This window comes from Syngnathus typhle, linkage group LG9, assembly GCF_033458585.1.
Source record: "Syngnathus typhle isolate RoL2023-S1 ecotype Sweden linkage group LG9, RoL_Styp_1.0, whole genome shotgun sequence".
NCBI classification, from domain to species: domain Eukaryota; kingdom Metazoa; phylum Chordata; class Actinopteri; order Syngnathiformes; family Syngnathidae; genus Syngnathus; species Syngnathus typhle.
Genome location: NC_083746.1, coordinates 2,297,852 through 2,320,171, shown reverse-complemented (window position 1 = coordinate 2,320,171; position 22,320 = coordinate 2,297,852). Strand labels below are relative to the sequence as shown.

General features: G+C 43.1%; 3 protein-coding genes across 4 annotated transcripts; 2 read left to right on the top strand and 1 right to left on the bottom strand.

Moving 5' to 3' along the window:
- Positions 1-399: 399 nt before the first annotated feature.
- LOC133159530 (immunoglobulin-like domain-containing receptor 2) lies at positions 400-11,931 on the top strand. 2 transcript variants are annotated; one of them, XM_061286592.1, is made up of 9 exons: positions 400-537; positions 3,148-3,471; positions 4,875-4,994; positions 6,736-6,792; positions 7,810-7,956; positions 8,038-8,226; positions 8,416-8,617; positions 10,311-10,917; positions 11,628-11,931. In XM_061286592.1, exons 1-9 carry the CDS (start codon positions 462-464, stop codon positions 11,661-11,663), a joined length of 1,758 nt encoding a protein of 585 aa, XP_061142576.1. In that variant the 5' UTR covers positions 400-461; the 3' UTR covers positions 11,664-11,931. The 2 variants fall into 2 exon arrangements, with proteins under 2 accessions (XP_061142576.1, XP_061142577.1); XM_061286593.1 differs by lacking the exon at positions 6,736-6,792.
- Positions 11,932-12,495: 564 nt separating this feature from the next.
- On the top strand, positions 12,496-18,909 carry slc15a2 (solute carrier family 15 member 2). Its single transcript, XM_061286591.1, has 22 exons — positions 12,496-12,797; positions 13,593-13,680; positions 14,048-14,189; positions 14,261-14,353; positions 14,430-14,529; positions 14,616-14,706; positions 14,774-14,851; positions 15,181-15,263; positions 15,343-15,426; positions 15,535-15,624; positions 15,697-15,741; positions 15,901-15,933; positions 16,122-16,210; positions 16,281-16,362; positions 16,466-16,591; positions 16,740-16,904; positions 17,341-17,387; positions 17,469-17,576; positions 17,636-17,732; positions 17,810-17,953; positions 18,021-18,125; positions 18,216-18,909. Exons 1-22 carry the CDS (start codon positions 12,789-12,791, stop codon positions 18,402-18,404), a joined length of 2,088 nt encoding a protein of 695 aa, XP_061142575.1. The 5' UTR covers positions 12,496-12,788; the 3' UTR covers positions 18,405-18,909.
- Positions 18,910-18,948: 39 nt separating this feature from the next.
- On the bottom strand, positions 18,949-22,315 carry hspbap1 (hspb associated protein 1). Its single transcript, XM_061286595.1, has 8 exons — positions 22,156-22,315; positions 21,575-21,776; positions 21,307-21,491; positions 20,465-20,601; positions 20,199-20,370; positions 19,827-19,910; positions 19,653-19,763; positions 18,949-19,513 (listed from the first exon to the last, which is right to left on the bottom strand). The coding sequence occupies exons 2-8, from the start codon at positions 21,771-21,773 to the stop codon at positions 19,142-19,144; spliced, it is 1,260 nt and encodes a 419-aa protein (XP_061142579.1). The 5' UTR covers positions 21,774-21,776; positions 22,156-22,315; the 3' UTR covers positions 18,949-19,141.
- Positions 22,316-22,320: the final 5 nt, after the last annotated feature.

Sequence of the window (22,320 nt, the reverse complement as noted above, 5' to 3'; positions counted from 1 at the left end):
GGCTCTCTTTGTGGGTCAAATTATTGGGAAAAAATGGACGGAAAAATAACATTATTATTATTATTATTATTATTATTATTATTATTATTATTATTATTATTATTATTGTTGTTGTTGTTGTTATTATTGTTATTATTATCATTACTATTATTATTAACAGCATGGAAAGGGGAGTTCAAACTATTTGAAAAAAAAAAAAGTCAAAAATAGAAATAGCATTTCAACAAATGTTTTTTCAAACGTCCCTCATCCTAACAATAACACACATAAATACAACTACACACTCGCAATGTTAGACGGAGGTAAAAGATTCAAACATGACAAAATACCGACGCGTTTCTGCACCCCTCCCACTCCTGTTGAAATGGTACAGTCCGTCCCGTTAGTTCATTGTGGTGGGAGAGTCACTCCTTCGCTCCATAGCAGCTGGTCGACGAGCGAGCGGATGGACATGCGAATAAATGCTTGCTCCTGACCGACCGCTCCTGGGCCTGATGATGCATTTCAATCGCTTGGCTGTTTTCGTAGGAGCTTTGGGTAAGTGAAATAGTTTGATATTGTTATAATCCAATGACAACATCTTTACAACATCAGCTCAACAGGTTGAAGCTTCTTTGAACCGCTTCATTGGATGGTTCGAATCAAAGCTCTTCTTTGAACTTGTTTAGTACGCGCTTTTTACCAATTTCAATTTGTTTAATGCATGTATAAATAGTTATAAAGGCAACTATATAATAAACTCCCGAATATGAATACGTACGAATAATGAATCGGGACTAATTCAAAGTTCTGCATTAGTCATTTTTAGCATGTTCATAAATTTGCCCGCTCTGCTACCGCGTTGTCATAAATTTAAAGATATGTTCATTTTAATCTTTAATCATTTAACAGTTCTCGTAAAATTAATACTCACGACTTTTAAAAACAATAACAATTTAATCATAAAATACCCTCTATACTGTGTAATTACTATTAAATAACCATAAAAGTAATGACTAATGATTTTAAGTACATGACAATGAAACACGCAAAATCCATTTGTGCTACAGTATAGCTTTGCTGTACAATTATAAAATATTTGTAATTTATTTGATCAAATATTTATTATCCAACAAAGATAATTTGAAATAAATTGACTTCATGTGATTCATTCATCATCAAACATGATTCGATACAATGCGTATCTTGTTTTTGCACCTTCAAAACAGCTCTTAACATTTTATCGTTCTGTATTTTCAAAGCAATGTGTTATTTTTCCCTTATCAACCATTCCGTTACATTGCGAGTCTTATCAGCATAAAGGTTTTGTTACACGAATGATTCAATATGAAGGAATGTCCAACTGAGTAAAAGCAGGAAATGTGCAAAGGAAAAGACTGACAGGAAACATGTTGCTTTGTCACCGGTGTTCATGTTTAAAACTGCCTTTCCCATCATGTAACATCCCTAAAGAACACAACTAACATGACTCAAAAAATAATTTGGCCAAAATATATGTGCCTGATTCACAACTCCTAAAATCACCTTGTTGAGAGAAAATCCCAATTTCTGACCCCATTTTTTGGGAAATCTTGATTTAAAGTATTTGCTGCGATTGCACTTTTTATAACACTTTCTTAACGTCTAATTGAAATGACATAGTCGTTCCACTTGCTGACTCCCTTCGTGGGATGTAACGGTTCGCTATTAATCCTCAGCGGTCACTTGGTCTGTTCATGCGCAGCTGGGCCGGGCCTGATCTTCTCATTGGTTGCCATGGAGTAAACTCCTGCCCCTTTCTGGTCCTCAAGTGGGACAGGAGAAGGGGGGGTGCAGCTTACAAACAATGGGAAACAAAGCGAAGACTCGTGGGAGGAATTTCAGCGCTCTAGCATTGTGGAACTACATACTCATCAACGCATGGTTGACGAGGCATTCACGATTAAGCGGCATGTTGTGGTTTGATACTGACTTTTCTATCAGGTATGACTTTAGTGGGCGGTTGCTCCTTTTTTTGGGTCATTTCCCGTCTTTAGGAGTTGTTTACAGTGATTTCCTGCCCCTCCTCAAGTGAACTTAACACGGTCGAATGCAGTCACAAGTGTCTGCTGGCTCCATCCACCCCCTCCCACTGTGATGACTACCCCCTGCCTCTTTATACTCCCTCCTAATGCACCCACTCCCTGCACACACATTGGAATTTAACCCTCCTGACCCAAGCAGCCCCCCCCCCCCCCAACCTAACACACACTGAACGTCTGCCTTCTGTTTTGGTACCGTTATCTACCAAGGCTGCTTGTTCAGGTGCAACGTGGTTCGTTCAGTTGGTTCAAGAAGAGAGTCAAGTGAAAAATCTTCTTGACAATAAACTGCTCTATGCTGCCCCCACTAATCTTAATACATTTTTCAGATGAATACTCGTGAATTAAGCAGCAAAATCCACCTGCGTTTATCCATCTCAGACGGTGGCCATTTTGCCACTGAAAATGACATCACAGTTGCTCTGGGCTTAGGTAACAAACAATCATGGCTCACTTGACCAGACTTAGAAAACAGCCTACCGTTTTTTTCCATGTATAATGCGCCCCCATGTATAATACGCACCCTAAAAATGGCATGTTGATGCTGGAAAAAAGCCTGTACCCATGTATAATCCGCACGCAAATTTTGACTCCTACTTAAGTCCGTCAACGTAAAATTATTTCAGAAAAAAGATCATCTTTGGGAACAACCGGATGTTATTCTGCCGGTCAGTATCACCGCTAGCAAACTCAATAGCGAAGAAATGTTTCGGATTTGAGTAGGATACATTGTGACAGCAAACGAGCAGGTGATCGAGGAAGAGAAGAAAGCGCATCTGTAATGGCAGCCTCCGTATGATGTCCGGATAATAAAAAAAATTAAAAATAAAAAAACTTTGTACCCATGCGCACCCCAGATTTTAAGACAATAAATTAGTTACATTTTGCACATTATACATGAAAAAAAACGGTATTTATTTTACTGGGTAAAATTGTATTGTAAGTTGTTATTGTAAGCTGTGAGCAAGGTCACGGAACAAATCAACATTTAGGGAGCAAGTACTTTTGGAAAGCTTTACCCCTCCGACAGAGTTTTTTGATAGTAACGAGTACAAAAGCACCACCTAACTCTTACGTCTTTTGTCAGTGTACCTGTGTGATGGCATGCACGTCATGGTGCCGGAGAAGCAGCAGTACGCCATGCTCTTCCAGTCGGTGGTCCTCCCTTGTCACTACCAGACGTCCTCCAATCAGGCGCCGGTGGTGCAGTGGTGGTACAAGTCCTACTGCCACGATCGTACCGGCGACTCCTTCAACCTCCCTGAGCGTCTGCTGAGTGCGCAGCAGGCTGACAAGTCCCACCTGGACTGCGCCGACCGGGGTCGCACGGTTCGGGTGGTGGCTTCAGCGCAAGGATCGAGCATGACGCTGGCAGAGCACTACATGAACAGAGACATCACCATCATAAACAGTAATATTGTTTGCTCTTTTAATGTTGTCTTTAAGCATCCCGTCATTTCACTTGTTCTCATTAGTCCCTGGACTGAGGGTCAAGCAATCGTAAAAGGCATATTGCGAGCATTTGAAGGAATCGTTTCTGAAAGCGACTCCAGAACATCACGTTTGTAGAGCCGTGAACATTGACAAAGGAAGCAAGTCATTTTCAACTCCTTAGCTTGGTCAATAATTTGGCAAAAGAGAGAGGAAAAAAAATAAATAAACCACATGCCAACTGATCAAAAAATAGTCTTGATTCTGGTAAAAATATGAAATGAACCAAATTTTATTTTCATGTAGTTATGATTGATTCTACACTACCGTTGAAAAGTTTGGGGTCACAAAATTGTTTGGGTGACCCCAAACTTTTGAACGGTAGTGTATATATTTATTTAGATAATTATTTATAGATTATATATATAATCTTCTGTGTAAAGAATCTTAGAATATATATGTATACTTATATTCGTAGATTATATATAATCTTATACAAATATAAGATATAATTTATAATATTTAATTCATAATATTTTATTATAATAATATTTACACTACCGTTCAAAAGTTTGGGGTCACAAAATTGTTTGGGTGACGGTAGTGTAATCTACGAGCGCGTATTGCTGCCACGCCACAAAAAAACAAAACTGATGTAAACATGTGAAAAGGATTGTTTAAAATGTATGAAAATCGGACCTGTTAAATCAAACTCGGAGTTGATATAATTGCAGGAAGCCATGACCTACTTGAGATGTCACTGCACACTAGTTTACCACAGCATCCTAGTTGGGAATCACTGCCCTAAATAAATCCACCCATTCAATCCATTGCCTTTTGTATTTACCTCACAATAGGCCTAAATCACCTGTGAATACAAACCTCACATATGACTTCTATTCAACTGTGGAGCCCTTTTCAACACCGAGCCTTATCAGGAAAAGGCACACGTCTTCTCATAATGCACTAATATGCCGCATTCACCATGACACGAACCGTTATCTTTGCAATGATATGCAGGTGTCGGTGGAACAATGTTATACAGTTATATCAATGAAACTGGGAGAGAAATAAAATCGGCGGAAAGTATTTCTGCTTTTGAGCAAATGCTGTTTTTTCATCAGGCTATGTTCAAGGATGCCAACATTTGCAAACATTCGCCAGACATAAAGTTTTTTAACGGTCGCAAACAGTTTGTCATGTCTTGCCAAATAGCCAATTTATCCCAAAATGTACTTGAGTAAATGTAACAAAGTAAATGTAGTGCATTACTATCCACCTCTTGTGACGGCATCAATCATGATTACATACGAACATCTCATATACATGTATTGTTTGTCAATCAAATGAGTTCCTAAAACTTAGTTTCGCATCTTCATGCAGAAGCAGACCTGCGTATCGGGCAGGTCCAGTGGGGTGACAGCGGAGTGTATTTCTGCAAAGTTGTCGTCTCCGACGACCTGGAAGGCACGGACGAGGCCCAGCTGGAGTTACTGGTGCTAGGTAGGGAAAATGCTTCGTGAGCTATATCAACACTTGCATAAAATGAGTAAAAGAGGGGAAACAAATCTGCTTTTACAGTGATTAATAATGCTTTGGTTGCCCTTTACGAAACAATTATTAGCAGATGTGCAGAGCCTCCGTAGAGACCACCAAATGACTCTTTACATGCTCCCGGTCCTCCTATGACTGATACCTGTTCTCCATTCACCCTTTCCATTTTACTGAACATTGGGTGCAAGCAGAAGGGTCGAATCTAGGTTCGGAAAATAGAAACTGCCACAGTTTGGCTACAGCTACAGGTACTTTTAATCAACCAGCAGGTAGCGCTAGCTCCCTGGAGCTTGCTTGATCCGGAGTACCTGGGGCGATGGCTATATTCTGAGTTTTTTTTCTTTTTTTTTTTTTAAATCCAGGACACCTTCAAAATTCTAATGCCGAAATAAACAAAACTACAGTGAAATGAATTGTCATTAATTGCCGTGGCCAGAAGTCAGGCTAAGGTGCAACAATTTATTCCAATACTAAGCCTCAAATTAAAGGGTAGGGACCTCAGTCTGAGAGCCACCACCACAGAGAAATGTGGTTTCCATACTTGAACAAGTGTCGCCATGCCAACAGGCTTCATTTTCAAGGAGCTCGGGTTGTGTTAAGGGTGGCTGGTGATGATGTGAAGAGAGAGCGTAGGACAAAAGAAGTGGCATGGGCACTCTTGCTTGTGTAATTGCATGGTCACCCGATGAGAACGAATCCCAATGACTAGGTTGCTTGCTTTTGTTATTTTTTTCATTGGTAGAAATAAACTTATTTGTAATTCCACAAGTGTGCTGAGGGCAGTGGACGCATGTATTTCCAAAGAAGTTTTCTTCGACGTTACTTTGCATCATTCGAACTGTCCGTTCGCTCTGGTTTGCACCGCCTCATCAATGCGACTCCCCGCCCGACCAACCGCCGTAGCATTAGCATAGCTTGCAAGGCTAATCAATGCATCAATTAAGCAATCATGCATGCCTCACAGATTCCCCCCAGTTCCAGCTACATTGTGTATGTTCAAAAAAAGTATTCAGCATATGTTTTATTTATTTGGTTACATTTTTCTCTGACATTTCCCCCTTCTGCCTTGCCAACTCTGCTCACATTTTCCTCTATTGCCTCATCTCTTTGCACCTTGTTATCGTTCAGCGCTTTCAGCGACTTGCCGCATAACTCGTCCAATTTTTTTCTTTGTCTGTTATGGAGTCTTGAATCATTTGGCCAGTTACATTTTATCAGCGGGTGAACACTGACGAAACTGCTTTTTTTTTTCCTGTTACTCCAGAGTTGCTAGCTAACATCTTTGCCTCCTGATTTTTCTTTTTAAATCTGTGTATTAAACACAGAGGTGGTATTGTAGTGATATAGTATGTAGTAGGACCGTTGTTATGTTACTCCCCATGGCAAATTGCTGTGCCCCAGTTTATAGTTGACAAGCCCCCCTTTTGTTCTCTCATCCAAAAAGCAAGGTGTTCCTCAGATAAAGGGGGAGTAAAAATGCTGTTTACTGTTTGAGTCCATTTCAAGCATACCGTATTTTCCGGGGTATAGCTTGCTCTGAAGTACAAGTGGCACCGGCCATAAAATGCATAATAAATAAGGAAAGCATTTTTGAGCAATTGCTACAAATTTGGCCTGACCCTACATGACTGCCTCTCATGCTTGCTGCTCCCTCTGCGAACCTTCCCCACTTATTTACATCTCTCTACAGGCAGGACATCTGAGCAGGCCGATATCCTACCTGAGTTTGATGTGGAGATTATGCCAGGTACATTTTCAACACTTTTTCTTCAGCTCTTTGCTTGGCTGCTTACTGCATTCTTTTTTTTTTTTGACTTTTTACTCTCACTGGTCAATTAATTCAAACTATATTTTGACAATAATATTTTCAAAAGAATTTTTGGGAGTGCCGACCAGTTCAGGATGTAATCTGCTGTTTGCCCACCGATATGGGCGAGGCTCCACAATAAAGTACAAGACACAATGATGCATGATACAACACGTGCAAACTCCACACAGGAAGCGTGTGTGTGTGTGTGTGTGTGTGTGTGTGTGTGTGTGTGTGTGTGTGTGTGTGTGTGTATACTGTTATTGCCAATTTGTTACCTCTATTTATCGATCTACTAACCTGTTGTACTTTTAAACTTGTGTAGATGCTGTTACTGAGTAGGAGGTGGAGCAACTGTTTCTATAAAACTGAGTAACTGTTCATGTTTTTCATATTAATCTTAATTTGAGTCAGCCATATTTTGTCTCATTGATCTCTCTTGGGGGGGCTTGACATTTATTTGCGGAGAGAGAGAGAGAGAAAGAGAGAGAGTTTACTGCAGGTTAGATATAGCTAGGTATGAGTACACTACCGTTCAAAAATTTGGGGTCACAAAATTGTTTGGGTGACCCCAAACCTTTGAACGGTAGTGTATATATTTATTTAGATAATTATTTATAGATTATATATATAATCTTCTGTGTAAAAAATCTTATAATATATATGTATATTTATATTCATAGATTAAATATAATCTCATACAAATATAAAATATAATTTATAATATTTAATTACTAATATTTTATTATAATAATATTTACACTACCGTTCAAAGGTTTGGGGTCACCCAAACAATTTTGTGACCCCAAACTTTTGAACGGTAGTGTACATATACCTGTGTATTACGAACTAAATATTGCATTCATTTACAAAAGAAGCATCTCAGAATGTGTCCCAAAATAAATATGCACACTATTTCATGCGACACGTCTCCATATGTTTCTGTCTGTATTACAGAGTGGGCATTTGTAGGCTGCGTGGCTGTGGGCAGCATCTTGTTCCTGCTTCTGATGGGTATCTGCTGGTGCCAGTGTTGCCCCCACTCCTGCTGCTGCTACGTGAGGTGCTGCTGCTGCCCCGACACCTGCTGCTGCCCTCGACACTGTCCGTAACTTTATGTCATCTCCAACAACCTTTTGACTTTAATGGCCTTCAACGTTTGACTTGCACGTTTTGCTCATGCAGTATACGAGGCCGGGAAGAAGGCGAAGAGCGCGCCAGCCGCCCAAATGCCAATGTATCCCTACTACATTCCCGGTGTTCCCACCGTGGTGCCTCTTGCTCCATCATCACACGTGGAGCCAAAGCTCACCACTATTGCCTCTATCCCCTCCATGACTTCGATACCTCCTGTGGAAAATAACCTAGCTGGAAGTAAGTGTCATATCAAAACTTAACCAACACGTTCATGATCATCTTTAATTCCATATGTGTCAGGAATGAGTGGAGCAGGGCGACCAGATGCAGCTTGGACCGGGGTTGATAGCGGCTGTCTGTGTGTGTGTGTGTTCCTGTAAACTGAAACTTGCATCATTTAACGTTGAGACACGTGTGTCTAAACAGCCAATAGCCTGTCGGAACTCAGCTCTCTCCATGAGGGAGGGAATGCAGATTTCAGACACACCTACCACACCGTCCAAGTGAAGGCGCTGGCACCCATCGCCGACGCCGACGATGAATCGTCACTCAGAGCGCCTCCACGCGCAAAGAACCGAAGACACAGGCTGGAACGAGACAACTACTCTGACGATGAACTGGACAGGAGGTGGGTTTTGTTCCAGGACTTAAAAATCCAGTGATGGGCATAGTAACCATTGGATTCAATCATTCCTGGCATGCATGACGCCGTCTTTTGAAATAAATGAATTACCGTTTTTTTCCGTGTATAGTGCGCAAAATTTTACTAATTTATTGTCCTAAAATCCGGGGTGCGCATTATACATGGGTACAAAAAAAAAAAAAGAAATTTTTTTTTTTTTTAATTTTTTTTTTTTTTTTTTAAGTCCCAATGATCGTCACACACGCAGGGAGGCAATGGGTCCCATTTTTATAGTCTTTGGTATGGTCTTAACTAGGCTGGATGTAATTTTTTTTGTTGGCGTTGATTTCTCCGACTGCCCATAAACGCACCACCGCGCTTCGTGCGCGCACGGGACAGCAAACGAGCAGGTGATCGAGCAAGCGTCTGATACGAGAGCATTGCGGTCGCATGGAGCGTGTTTGAAGTGAACAGCAGAGAAGAAAGGAACAAGGCAGAGTGTTGTGAAATAAAATGCACAGAACGGATGCGCAAGACACGTCAGCTATATAAAGAGCGAGAGTTGTTTTCTTCCTATTAGTTTCAATTCACAGTTTAATTAGCAGTTTCAATCAGCAAATAACAAAATGCGTATTACAGGTAATATTTTATTTCACAACACTTTGCCTTGTTCCTTTCGTCTCTGCTGTTCATCCTAAAACACAAAGGCGCTCTTTAAGCAATGCGACAGTGAGCGCCCGGCGCGCTGCGGTTGCGCGACCGCACCAAATTAAGCTCCCTGCGCAGTGCGCACTGAGGTCCACTTAAATTTTAGAAAGTACATCAGGACTTTAAAAATATCTTCTAAATTTCAGCGACGGCTCTGTCACAATAATCGGCCAGCCCGGTGCAGTTGGGCGGTCGGCGGCGCGCTACGGTTGAGCGTTCTCTCGCACGCTCTCTCTCTCGCTCTCGCACACACGCAAACCGGATATCATACGGAGGCCGCCATTACAGATGCGCAGAACGGATGAGCAAGACACGTCAGCTATATAAAGAGCGAGAGTTCAGTTCTCTACCTAAATCCGTATTACAGGTAATATTTTATTTCACAACACTTTGCTTTGTTCCTTTCTTCTCTGCTGTTCACTTCAAACACGCTCCATGCGCACGGAGCGCGGTGGTGCGTTTACGGGCAGTCGGAGAAATCAACGCCAACAAAAAAAATTACATCCAGCCTAGTTAAGACTATACCAAAGACTATAAAAATGGGACCCATTGCCTCCCTGCGTGTGTGACGATCATTGGGACTTAAAAAAAAAAAAAAAAATTAAAATTGTTTTTTAAAAAAATTCATAAAAATTCGGTGCGTATTATACATGGGTACAAGCTTTTTTCCAGCATCAGCATGCCATTTTTAGGGGTGCGTACTATACATGGGGGCGCACTATACACGGAAAAAAACGGTAATAAATTCATTAGATTAATTGATGGAACAAACGATTGGAAAAATATCCCATCGTAAGAGCCCTACTTATGTCTAATTGAATCTGATTCTTTTGAAAGAAACAATTTACAAACAAATTAAGAAAATTTTATATAATTTTTGGTTCATATATCTTTTTTTTTTTTTTTTTTAGAAAAAGCAAAACACATGGAATCAATCTTCTGATCCATGTGACGTCCATGTAACCACCCTGTGTCGCGTCCATTCCCACAGATGGAACGCTCGCTCAGAGCACCTCCAGAGGAAGCCTTTGAGCAGAAGGGGACGCACTGCCTCACTGGACGAGCTGGAAGATTTTGCACGCTCTTACGATCCCCGTAGCCGTCGGGCCGAGCCCCTTGTTGTTCGGGATTGCAGCCCTCCTCCGAGATGTCGCTACAGAGATGAAGATGACAGCTGGGATCGTGGCAGCCCTTTGCCACGGACGAGAAGAGGCACATGGGATGGTGAACTCACATCGCGGACACCCTGTTACAGGGACTACGATGGCACTTTCCTCGCTCACGTGATGGAGAGGAAAGCGAGAGGTGACAGAGGTGACGCCCGACCGGATGAGGACAGTGACACTCCCTCCAAAGGCAGCTCCAGGGGCAAGGGCGGCAACAGCTACTACAGCCGCTCACCTAGCAACCGTCCCGAAGAGGATGACCCTCTGCCTCCGTACTCTGAGTGCGAGGCGGAGCGCTGGTACCGTACCAGAGAATCTGTGAGAACCGAGCGATGCGACACCGCACAGCCTGCCATGAGGTCTTTCTCGCACGTGCGGTCGCAGCAGGGGATGTCCCTCCCACCTCAGGAGAAAGACAGACGACACAATCTGGTGAGTTACTTGTAGCAGGAGAAACTGACATGGCGTCTCCAGCGTTCTCCCACCACATTTTGACTGCTAAATTGCGTTTCTTGCAGTCGGGCTGCTCGATTATGGGTACTAAAAATCATAATCGTAAAAATCATAATCATTATTGACACGATTATCTTTTTGAAATTGGAAAAGCATTTATCGAACATGTTTAAAAAAACACAAGCAGTTCAGAAGATGAATGAACGAACGAACGAGCGAACAAATGAAAATGGAAGCAAATGAACCTCTAATTGTATTTTCTTCCATTTTCGCTTAACTAAGTTGAAATGACCACGTGTCCTGATACTTTTGTCCATTAGTTTACAATTTCTCCCTGACAACAAAGCTCAGCAAGGCCATCTGACCTCAAGACTAGACTATGGAATGACACAATGCTGGTCTTTAAACATTAAAAATGGGGTACATATTTGCATTTCATGGGGTCTGATGCTGTGATGCAATATTAGTTTGTTTTTCTAATCCACCATTTCATCATCTCTCACCATTCACTGAGTAATCATCAAACTTTGCTTTATTTTGTGTCCCTTACAGAGATCCAAATATTGCAATCGGTTGCTTTACCTATTTAACATCCATATTTTCCAATGGTCCCAAGCTACTTATTTCCACTGTCTCCTGCATGAACGCATGGCCTCTAACACATGGCTCTCACTCTATTTCCTCGACAGAGCACAACATTGAGCAGGAACACTCTCATAGTGTGACAATAGCCTCGAAGCCGCCCTGTTGGATCTAACTCCGCCCTTTCCACCATACAGTATGCGCCAGATTATTGACTTGATAGACTGGAAGGACCTTGCCAATGCTTCATCTTGGGATGCTAGAGTTTGACTATTACTCCAATGCAACTCAGGTTCAATTTGTATTTGTGTGTTGTAATTAATGTATTGATGCATATTTTTTGTAAACACTGAAACTTGCAATTGTTCCGCAGAATTTATTTGCACTCTTCAAATAAAAGGATGAAACGCCGGCATGTTTTTGTTGTGCTGCAAGTTGAGTTTTATTTTTTATCCCAAAAAATATTCCCAATAAAAAGAAAGCTCTTAGATAATTATCGTCCAATCACTCTCCTCACAAAATTGTGACCTAAATTTACATTATCACACTAAAAGGTACCCTGGACCATATCATTAATGCGAATCCATTGAGTTTTATGAACAACAGATCAATTAAAAATGTTAGATTAGTTCGGGATTTACAAGATTACAACCATTTAATTGAGGCTAAAGGATTTATTCTGTTCGATCTTTACAAGGCATTTGACTCGTCATTTCTTTTTAAAGTCTTACACCTATTTGATCCATCACTTTGTGACGTCACCAAATGCTTTTAAAACATTAACTCATGGCACCTCCCCTCGTTTCCCCATTAAAAGAGTCGAACAAAGATGCAACATTTCTCCCTTTTTATTTAACCTCGCTGTAGAGACAAAAGCAATAAATATTAAAAACTCCCAATATATAACAACATGGGCACACTATAAACACGCACTGGTGGTCACGTGACAGGTGACTTCACGAACTAAAAGAGAAAAACAAACAAAAAAAAAGAGATACGTCAACAGAAGGGAGGACAACTCCCACGCTCGTAATGTTTATTAATCGCATCTTTTTATGTATATTTAATTTTAACGACTATGCTTGGTGACGACATCGTCGGAGCACTTCGCCGTAGTGGCGGAAAAGTCTTTTAAAAAGCGGCGCCAGGAGAACAAGTAAGACGAGGAGGAGGAGGAGGAGGAGGAGAAGTAGGAGGAGGAGGTGGAAAAAATAGCTTTTTAGTTTTGGACTCTACGCTGCACTGACTGCACGCACGCCGCCGCCAACATGAGCAAGGTAAAGCAAATGTTCACTTTGTTTTGTCTTTTGAGGGGGAAACAAGAATCGAATTCGGTGGCTTTTCCTTTCAACCGAAATCATTCGATCGTTTAGTATCGGAGCTGCACGTCACTTTGATGTCTGACGAGAATCATAATTTTTTTATTTTAGAATACCCGGTGCATATTATTACGACTTCTGCAAGAATAATAACGTATTTTACAGTTGAATTGCCCATTATTTTATTGAGTCAAACAAAAACACTCAATGGCTTTAACTTTGAATTTCCAATTGTCTGTCGTGTACTTGAACGCGTCAAACTGCACATTTCAAACTTCAGTTTTATTATCAAGGCGATTCCCCCCTCAGGTAATAGTTTTTCTTCCCAAATGAAACGGGCACAGTCTTTTTTATTTTTTTTTATTTTTTTTAAAGCACGCACGATGGAGCCTTTACGTGTCCTCGCACAAATCTTACTGGTCACTGGGATGACGCAACACGAGGGTCCTCTGAGCGCACGAGCTCTTTTCTCCCCCATTCATAAAGTTCCACTTCCGGTTCAAGACCTAAATGACTTGAAAGAGATAAAAAAAACAAGACGAAATATTTTATTTTAAAAAGTAGTAGTAGCAAAAGATCAAGTTGGATGTTTTTTTGAGGCCATAATCTTTACAGAATAGCCATTATTAATTGGGAATCAAAATTGTAATCTTAAATCTTCTATATCTATCTTCTTTATATATCATATATTCAGAGGTCTTTCTTTTTAATAAACTGTTGCAAATCTAAAATAAGATGTTTTGTTTGTTTTAGAAACTTTGTGGGACAAACTACCCGGTGAGCATCTGCTTCATCGTCGTCAACGAGTTCTGCGAGCGTTTCTCCTACTATGGCATGAAAGGTAACTCAAATAAAAGCAAAGAACTACCCAAAAAGTTGCAGCCTTCCGCAGTCTCCATATTTGCTACAATCTCCTTTTTTCTGCAGAATATCGAATAGGGGAAGGGGAGGGGGGGAGTGTCTAAAAAGAACCATAACACCTGTCCTGTGCTAGTCAGATGACAGTTCGGGAAGTCGACTTAGGGAGTGGCCTCTCATCACGTCGTGTGTGTGTGTGTGTGTGTCCGGCGTCACGCGCGGGTGAATCAACACCGACTCGCATACGTCTTAGTCAGCACAACTCACGCCAATATCCATCCCCAATTTACTCCTGCGCATTCTCCATGTTTGGCTCCTCTACAGTCTCACTTTGCTTCTCTGCTCGTTAGCGGTGTTGACGTTGTACTTCTTGACCTACCTACGCTGGGACCATGACCTTTCCACGGCCGTCTACCACGCCTTCAGCAGCCTGTGCTACTTCACGCCCGTCCTCGGCGCCATCGTCGCCGACTCCTGGCTGGGGAAGTTTAAGTCAGTGGGGAGGAGAGCGCTTTGTCTTCTCGTGATCTCGCTTTTAGTCTTCATCTGTGCCCACCTCGCAGGACCATCGTCTACCTGTCCATTGTCTACGTGCTGGGTCATGTGATCAAGTCGGTCGGCGCCATTCCGACGGTGGGAAGCAATTCCATGCACATGTACGAACGCCCGCAGACTAAATCGGACTGAGCCGCTCTGGCGATATTGATTGACAGTTCCGGTCCGTGCGTGTAGCTCTCTGTCCATGCTAGGTCTGATTCTAATCGCTTTCGGAACCGGCGGGATTAAACCCTGCGTGGCCGCCTTCGGGGGCGACCAGTTCCACGACAAGCATGTGAGTGGAGAAATTCGACTCTAGAATGAAGTCAAATGAGGTTCAAACATTCTTTGATACACACAATTTGAATTTTTCGCTGTCAGGCCACCGAGAGATTGAAATTCTTCTCCATTTTCTACATGGCAATCAACGCCGGCAGCTTCCTGTCCACCATCATCACGCCCATCTTGAGAGGTGAGTCTTACTGCCCGCTCGTGTTGGTGTCACTGCCGCTGATACCCCGACCCCCCCCCCCCAACAGGAGACGTGCAATGTTTCGGCGGCGACTGCTACGCTTTGGCCTTCGGTGTGCCCGCCGCTCTCATGATGGTGGCGTTGGGTGAGCACTTCCTGTTTGGACTAAATCACTCAATCTATTCATACTTAATTATGTCCGTTTAGTACATACATAAGAAAAGAATGATAGTGATACGTCTGTGCGAACGTTTTTCACCTTCTGCTAGTTGAGCGGATGATCGTCAGCGGTTCTGACAGCGCATCGCCGTCTTTCCGCACGGCTCGCCGCTCGCAGTCTAAACAGAACGTCCAGAAAATAAAAGTGCAGCTTTAAAAATATGCGAGACGGTGTGGCCAATTTGTGTTTGACAATGATTAAAAACCGGAACAGGTTTTAGATAAATTAAATTAAATTATTTTTCTTTTTCGTAGTTGTGTTTGTATTAGGCAGCAGACTCTACCGGCGAAATCCTCCTCAGGGCAACATTTTGATGGAGGTTTGCAACTGCATCGGCGTGAGTCTTCTCTTGTTGACCTTTTCCTTCTCCTTGACAAGAATGCGATTGATTTTCATATGTTTTTTTTTTTTTGCAGTTTGCCATCAAGAACCGCTGGAGGAGGTCCAAGTACGAGTCCAGCAAAGGGCATTGGCTGGACTGGGCTGAGGACAAGTACTCAGTATGTTTGTCTGGCTAATGCGAACTGCTCAACTTGCTTCTCAGCTTCTCAACTAAAAGGAAGTTCACAACAGTATTTAAAATGCAGCTTTTCTCTTTTTGTCAACAGAAGCGTCTGATCATGGAGATCAAAATGGTTCTGCGAGTGCTGGTTCTTTACATCCCTCTGCCCATGTTCTGGGCTCTGTTCGATCAGCAGGTCCCGCAACCCGACTTGTTGATCCGCCCCGACGCGAACGACGCTAACGATGCGTTTTGTTTTTAATTGCAGGGTTCTCGCTGGACATTGCAGGCCACCAGGATGAACATGTCCTTTGTAAGTTTGTTGTTTTCTTATGGTTCTATTCCATGTAATCATTGTCGGTTGTAAGAATTTTACGAGCTAAATGGAACAGCCACTTGTCGATGAACTTCCTGGTGGATTGCTGAAGTTAAACTTTAATCGTTTATTGCTTTTCTTGATGTTCCGTAACAGGGAGCCTTCTCCATCAAACCTGATCAAATGCAGGTGGGTGCTCACTCACACCCCTTGTGGAGGGAAGTGGTATTGCAGTTACCGCTTTGTTTTGGTTCACTTTATTTTCTGATAAGTTTCACCTAAAAATCAAAGTGACAAATTCTACATTTGAGAAAAAGGTCCAAAACTAAAAAGCAGATTGCAGCATTTTTTATTTTTGGTTTTTCTCCTTTTGCTAGACTTTGAATGCGATGTTGATTCTGCTGTTCGTGCCCCTGTTTGACCTGCTCATATACCCGCTGGTTTCCCTCTGCAGAATCAACGTCACGTGAGTTCCTATCGTTACTTTCTCAATGCCAATATAAGAAAAATAAATCGTTTTTTTAATTTTTTTTCAGTCCTTTGAGGAAAATGGCCACCGGGATGATTTTTGCCGCGTTGGCGTTTGGTGCCGCCACCCTGGTGGAGATCCATGTTGTGGTACGTCACATGTCGCTTTCACCAACCAATCAGAAATCAGCATGGCAAAAATGTCAGTGAAGCAAATTAGCGGTCCGATTTCTGGGTTTGCTGCGTGTTGTAGAAAACTGTGGTTACACCAGCACCGGCGGGCAAGTGTCTGCTGCAAGTCTTCAACTTGTCCCCACAAGACGCCAGTCTTCAATTCCCCGAAGGCAATCCTTTTCCTGAGCCGCTGCCATATCTACAGGTAGCCAGAAAAAACTCCTAAAGTTAGTCAAAATTGTTTTTGTTTTCAAATTTATACAACAAAACACTATTGATATAATATATATATATACGTATTTCTTTTTGTCTAAAAGGTCATAGTAATTCAATGATAAACATTTGTTTGTCAGGATCCTGGTGAGTACCTGACGCTGCCACTAGAGGCGCCCAGCACCAACGTGAGCTTAGAGGTCCTCTCCGAAGGCGCTGTCTCTCACTGCAACGTCACCTTTGACCAGCAGGAGGCGTATAGTCTCATCCTGCACCCCTCCGACAGTGGAATACGCTGTAAACTGGTAAGTGAACATATTTGTATGATAGTCTATATTTCTTTAACAATAAAAAAAAGTCCCCCCCCCCCCCCCCACTCAAGAAAATAAGTGTGTATTTTGTAGAATTAGAAAACATTTGTACCTTGGTGAAAATTTAACAATACTACAAAAATTAAATTTCTTTGAACAAATAAAATGTACCTTTTTTAATGTTTTGTTATATTTCATACAGTGAAAATGTGTCAAATTGCAGGAATTGAGAAAATATCGTGAGATTTTTTTTTTTCTCCAAAGTCATGAGATGCATTAATCATATAACAAGAGTAAATACACTTGTGGTTTGTCACTCCTCATGTTAATTTTGTAACAAAACAAAAAGTGATATAACAGGACTTTTTTTGAGAAAACTTGAAACCTGGACGTGGTCATGGTTGAAGATTCATTGACGTTTGTAATTCAGGTGAAGGACCGCATCAAGAAAAATGACGAAGGAGCACCTGTCCTCAGGTAAAAATGTGACATTTACCTTCTAGCGCCACACATGGCCTGCCGCCTTGAGACAAGCTAAGCTAGCGCCAACCCGTGCAGGTTCCTCAACACGCTGTCGGAGGCGGCCAACGTCACCGTGGGAGACGAGACGTTCCAAGCCGACGCCGATTACGGCGTCTCTGCTAACAAGACCATCCAGCAGGGAGAGTGAGTGGACGTTCATGTCACTTCCTGTCTCCTATATTAATGACTGCGTCTTGCATCAGGTATAGCAAGGTGAGCTGCAGTTTAAAGTCAAAGACTTTAGACCTGGACCTCGGGCTCCTGGATTTTGGAGCTTCATACACTGTGATCCTGCTGGAGGTAAGTCAGGACACAGAAACCTTGTTGTTGGACACACACTCTGGAGATATTCTGGATTTTCTTTTACGCCTTCACAGGAATCTGGTAAGATAACGGCGCACAAGATGGAGGACGTTCACGCCAACAACGTCCACATAGCCTGGCAGATCCCTCAGTACGTTCTCATCACCATGGGCGAAGTCATGTTCTCCATCACGGGCCTGGAGTTCTCCTACTCGCAGGTTTGGGTTCCAGTCCAGGTCTTGACTAGAACCAGGAAGCCGTTTCTGAAAACGCTTGTCCTCGCAGGCCCCCGCCAACATGAAGTCGGTCCTGCAGGCCGGGTGGCTGCTCACCGTTGCTTTCGGGAACGTCATCGTCTTGATTGTGGCGGAGGGCGCCGGCCTTGAGCAGGTATTCTTCACCTTCAAGGGATGTTCTACATATTTAGCAATCTTTCCCTTTTTTTTCCCCTCAAAACTGATTGTGTGCATGTTGTTGCAGTGGAAAGAGTTCCTGCTGTTTGCGATCCTGCTGTTAGCCGTGTGCACGGCGTTCTCGGTCATGGCCCACTTGTACACGTACGTGAACGTTCAGCAGCTGGACAAAACGTGCGCCAGCAGCCACGATGACGACGACAGTGACAACGCCCTAGATGAGAAAAAAATTTTGGGGTCGACCACCAAATTTTAATTCTCAAGTGCGGTCAGTATTGGGAACAAAAAGAATCACTTGATACCTTATTGTTAGCAGGAAATGCTAATTGTAGCTTTTACACAGGTTTTGAATTTTTGTCGTCTCAGCTTCTTTTTCAGGATTTTTTTTTTGTAGAATGCTTCATCATACTGTGATTTTATTCTTTTCAGGGTTTTATGCACATTGTCATCATCTTACAATCTTTTTTTTTTTTTAAATCAGTTTGCCACATTTTAAAAGGAAACTATTTTCACAGGTTTATGGTACAGTTTACAACTTTTTTCACTGAACAACACTAATTTAAGTTTTTAACTATTTTATTCTGAATTCCAGATGTTCCTCGTGGTCTCGTCAGTTTGCTTGTATATAATTCCTGATTTCTGTCAGTCTCTGTCAATTAGTTCTGTTTGTGACTGAAACCTTTGTGTTAATTTGCTATTTTTGATTCAATGAGCCTTATTTGCTTTTGTTTGTTGAATAAATACTTTTTGTAACTCCTGAACTTCGGTCGAACTGCGCAAGAAAATCAACAAGACTATACTTGACTGAAAGCTTCCCACGTTGTTGCGTCATCATTATGACAGTTCTCTGCCGTGCTAGGCAACAAACATGTTTACATGTGTAAAACGTGATTACAATGAACAATGTGACGCCGACACGGACAAACAAACCGCTTTGATTGGATTATTGTCGACAAGTCGCCCATCGTTCATTTTGATGCCGCCTCATTTGCATCAAGGTAAGAGCACTCGGCCATCAGCGATTGTTGATTTTTGGAGTGATGGTTTCCTCTGCTTGTCCAACAGGAGCTGGGTAACCATAGCGACCACGTCTGGATGAAGCAGACAGTCCAGAAGGTCGTCAGTGCCCAAGGGCGCCTCATCCATCTTATTGGGACCGTCATCGCCGTCGTGGTGGAAAGGTTGTGGAAGGCGGGGGACAGGAAGTAGACATGGCCCAAAGGGGACGTCACCGCCGGAGTCACGCTTTTTCGGGTGGGGAGTGTCTTTGGTTTCCAAAGTGGGTTTGATCTTCTGTTGCTGAGCGCAGGCCTGCAAAGCCAAGTTGATGTAGTGCATGTTGTCATTATGGGATGTCACGCCCTCCTGTGGACACGATGAGGTACAGAAATACCAAAATCAAACATTTTATAAATGAAAGATTCAGTTCGTTTTGAAAGCATTGTTGCTTTAAGAAATAATTTGTCGAAAATGTATCTTTTTTAGGCCTGATTAGCACGCTAACCTCTGTGGGGTTGAGCCAGCACCCGGCGTCGTCATCGCCCTGCGTGCTCTTCATGGCGCATATCACCGCCCTGGTCACGGCCTCGCCCACGCGCGCCACGTGGTCCTCCTCCTATGCAACAATCGGTTAATCCATCATCTCATCGACTAATTGTTACAATTTTGCACGTCTCACCAACTCAATCCAGGAATTGACGCTGACAGTGACGGCGTCCAGAGACTCCACGTAGTGCCACCAGTGGCGGGGCACGAAGAGAACCTGACCACACAAGAGGCTTACCATGCACATCCTCTTTTGGCCACTAGAGGGCAACATTGGCTCATTGGATGCTGATGACAGGTTTGAAGCCTATTGATTTTCTGCCCACAGATGGCCTCATTTTGTCACAGAGGCAAATGCTACAAAGGTGTTATGATGGGTAGTGAGTCAGTCACTTGATTGAAAAATCCTCAACGTGACCTGTCCACTTTTTACCCTGTCAAGGTGGCCACCTTGATAAAACAACGCAGTCACAACCTTACTCTTGTGTGCGGGGACCATACACACCTGTCCAGGCAAGAGGGTGACGACATGCGCGCCGGCGTGCCGGAAGGCAGGAAAGATAGAGAGGTCCGGACGCAGGACATTGACGCGGCTGAACACGCTGGACTCCTCGTACGGGATCCTGCTCGGGTACATCTTGGACGTGTCCTCCGGAGGGAAGAGGTGCCAGCGCTTCCTGTGCACAAACACAGTGAAAACAAGTGAGCAAACAGGAGGACGCTACTTTGGGTGTGAGCATGTGTGTAGTATGAAAAGCGGCCACATCTTACCGCCCTTGTACCTGCAGCACCAGGTTGCAGCCGTAAGAGTCAAGGTGGCACGGCGTGTTGGCGCCCTCTGTGCCGATCCACAGTGTGCTCTCTTTTCCGTTACGGCCTTCGAACCCGAACGCCTCCCATTTTACATCCTGTCACGCATGAATTCATTAGCTCGCACAAAAGCGGTTCTCGCTAAATGGCGGACTGGTCAATGTCGCTCGAAGGCACATTTCAACGCAATGTCATCTACGCGCCCGACACTATAAAAATTAATCCGCTCGATTAAATGTTGCCGTGTGTCTGTCTGTGTGTGAGTACGCACGAGCGCGTGCGTCGGTAAGGCCACTTTAATGTCTTTATCTGCAAGAAGAAGCTGGTCGTTTTAATTGAAAATGTCAAAAAAAAGAGATTGAGCGAGAAAAGGTAGGATTATTTGGTGTCATCCCGTCGCCACCTGGAGCTTTTTAATAATGACTAGCCTTGTATCTAAATAATGAGGAAATAACAAAATGTGGTTATACCTTATGTCACATTCTCATTGTTATTCATAGAGTGTTTTGACTTTGTCATTTTGTGTTCAAGGATTTCCTGCATATAATGTCGGCATGTACACACACACACACACACATAATGAGAAGAGCCGTCAAAAGAGCCGAGACCTTCGGCAAGGCCAACAGTTTTCGTTTGTGCACTGAGCGTCGCAGTCAGACACGAGCGCACTGGGCAATCTCAAAGATAGTCTGTGACTTCAAATCCACAGGGAATTTTATATGTATTTTAAAAATGCCTTGCATATATTTCCTCACACTTGCAGCCTTGGCAGAAGTAATAAAGCTCAGTGATCAACTGTATACCTCAAACACGTCGGGCTGGTGTGCAAACATCTTGGCGATGTACTTGTAGTCGGCGTAAGCCCAGAACTGAAACCGTGGGTAGTCACGGAAAGCTCCCACATCCTCCCCTGTGTTGCCTTTTAACCATCTGAGGAACTGACTCACGCTTGCTTCCACATAGCAACATTGAGTTTCAAACTGAGGCCCTGTGGAAACAAACGGACCAAAGAAATTGATGTTGCCATGCATGTACAATGTCGATTTGTTCCATCCATTGTTTTCCTCTTACAGTTTGTCTCTTCTTTTCTTCCCAGTCGGAATCGGACGGTTCTGTTGCCGAGACGTTCCTGCAGGTTCTCTACCGTCCAGCCGAGGACGGGCCAGCCGTGCGTCATGTTTAGGAAGACGGCAGGCTGCTGAAGATGAGCCACAATCCTCTGGGCCTCTTCTGGACCGAAGGCCGGGACGTGGGTGGCACCGGCATCCATGGCCTGGAACGCACGGTGTTCAGTGGGTTTTAAGTCAGGGTTTTTGTTGTTTAATCATCAAACATGATGGCGACCCATGTCTCCTCTAAACAAACAGAGCTCATTGTTGCATTTTGTTGACTCTCACACTTATTTGGTTCCCTGACAGGGGCTATAAAGATTTATTAAGTGCCAAAAGGTGCTGTTTTTGAATTGTGTTCTGTCCCCTCTCAAGCTACAAACAAGGTCCAAATAATTGCACTTGTTACCACAGCTTGTTAGCGTCAAAATTACCTAGACCACATTTAGCTTCGTTTTAAAAGGGACGATATTAACACCGTATAAATTAGCTCGCTGAGTCGCTCGGAAAATACAAGCTTTTGAAAATAAAGAGGAAACGCACCGTCCATAACACGTGCGGTGAAGCTGTGGGCGGAAGTAAACAAAGCTCACATGACCGTGACGTATTCGTTTTCAATTCGCCCGTCACGCGCTGTGTCCGTGAAACTACTCCATTTTGGCTCCGTGAAGGGACCGCCACCGCCGCACGTAAAGTGGCCGTAAAGAG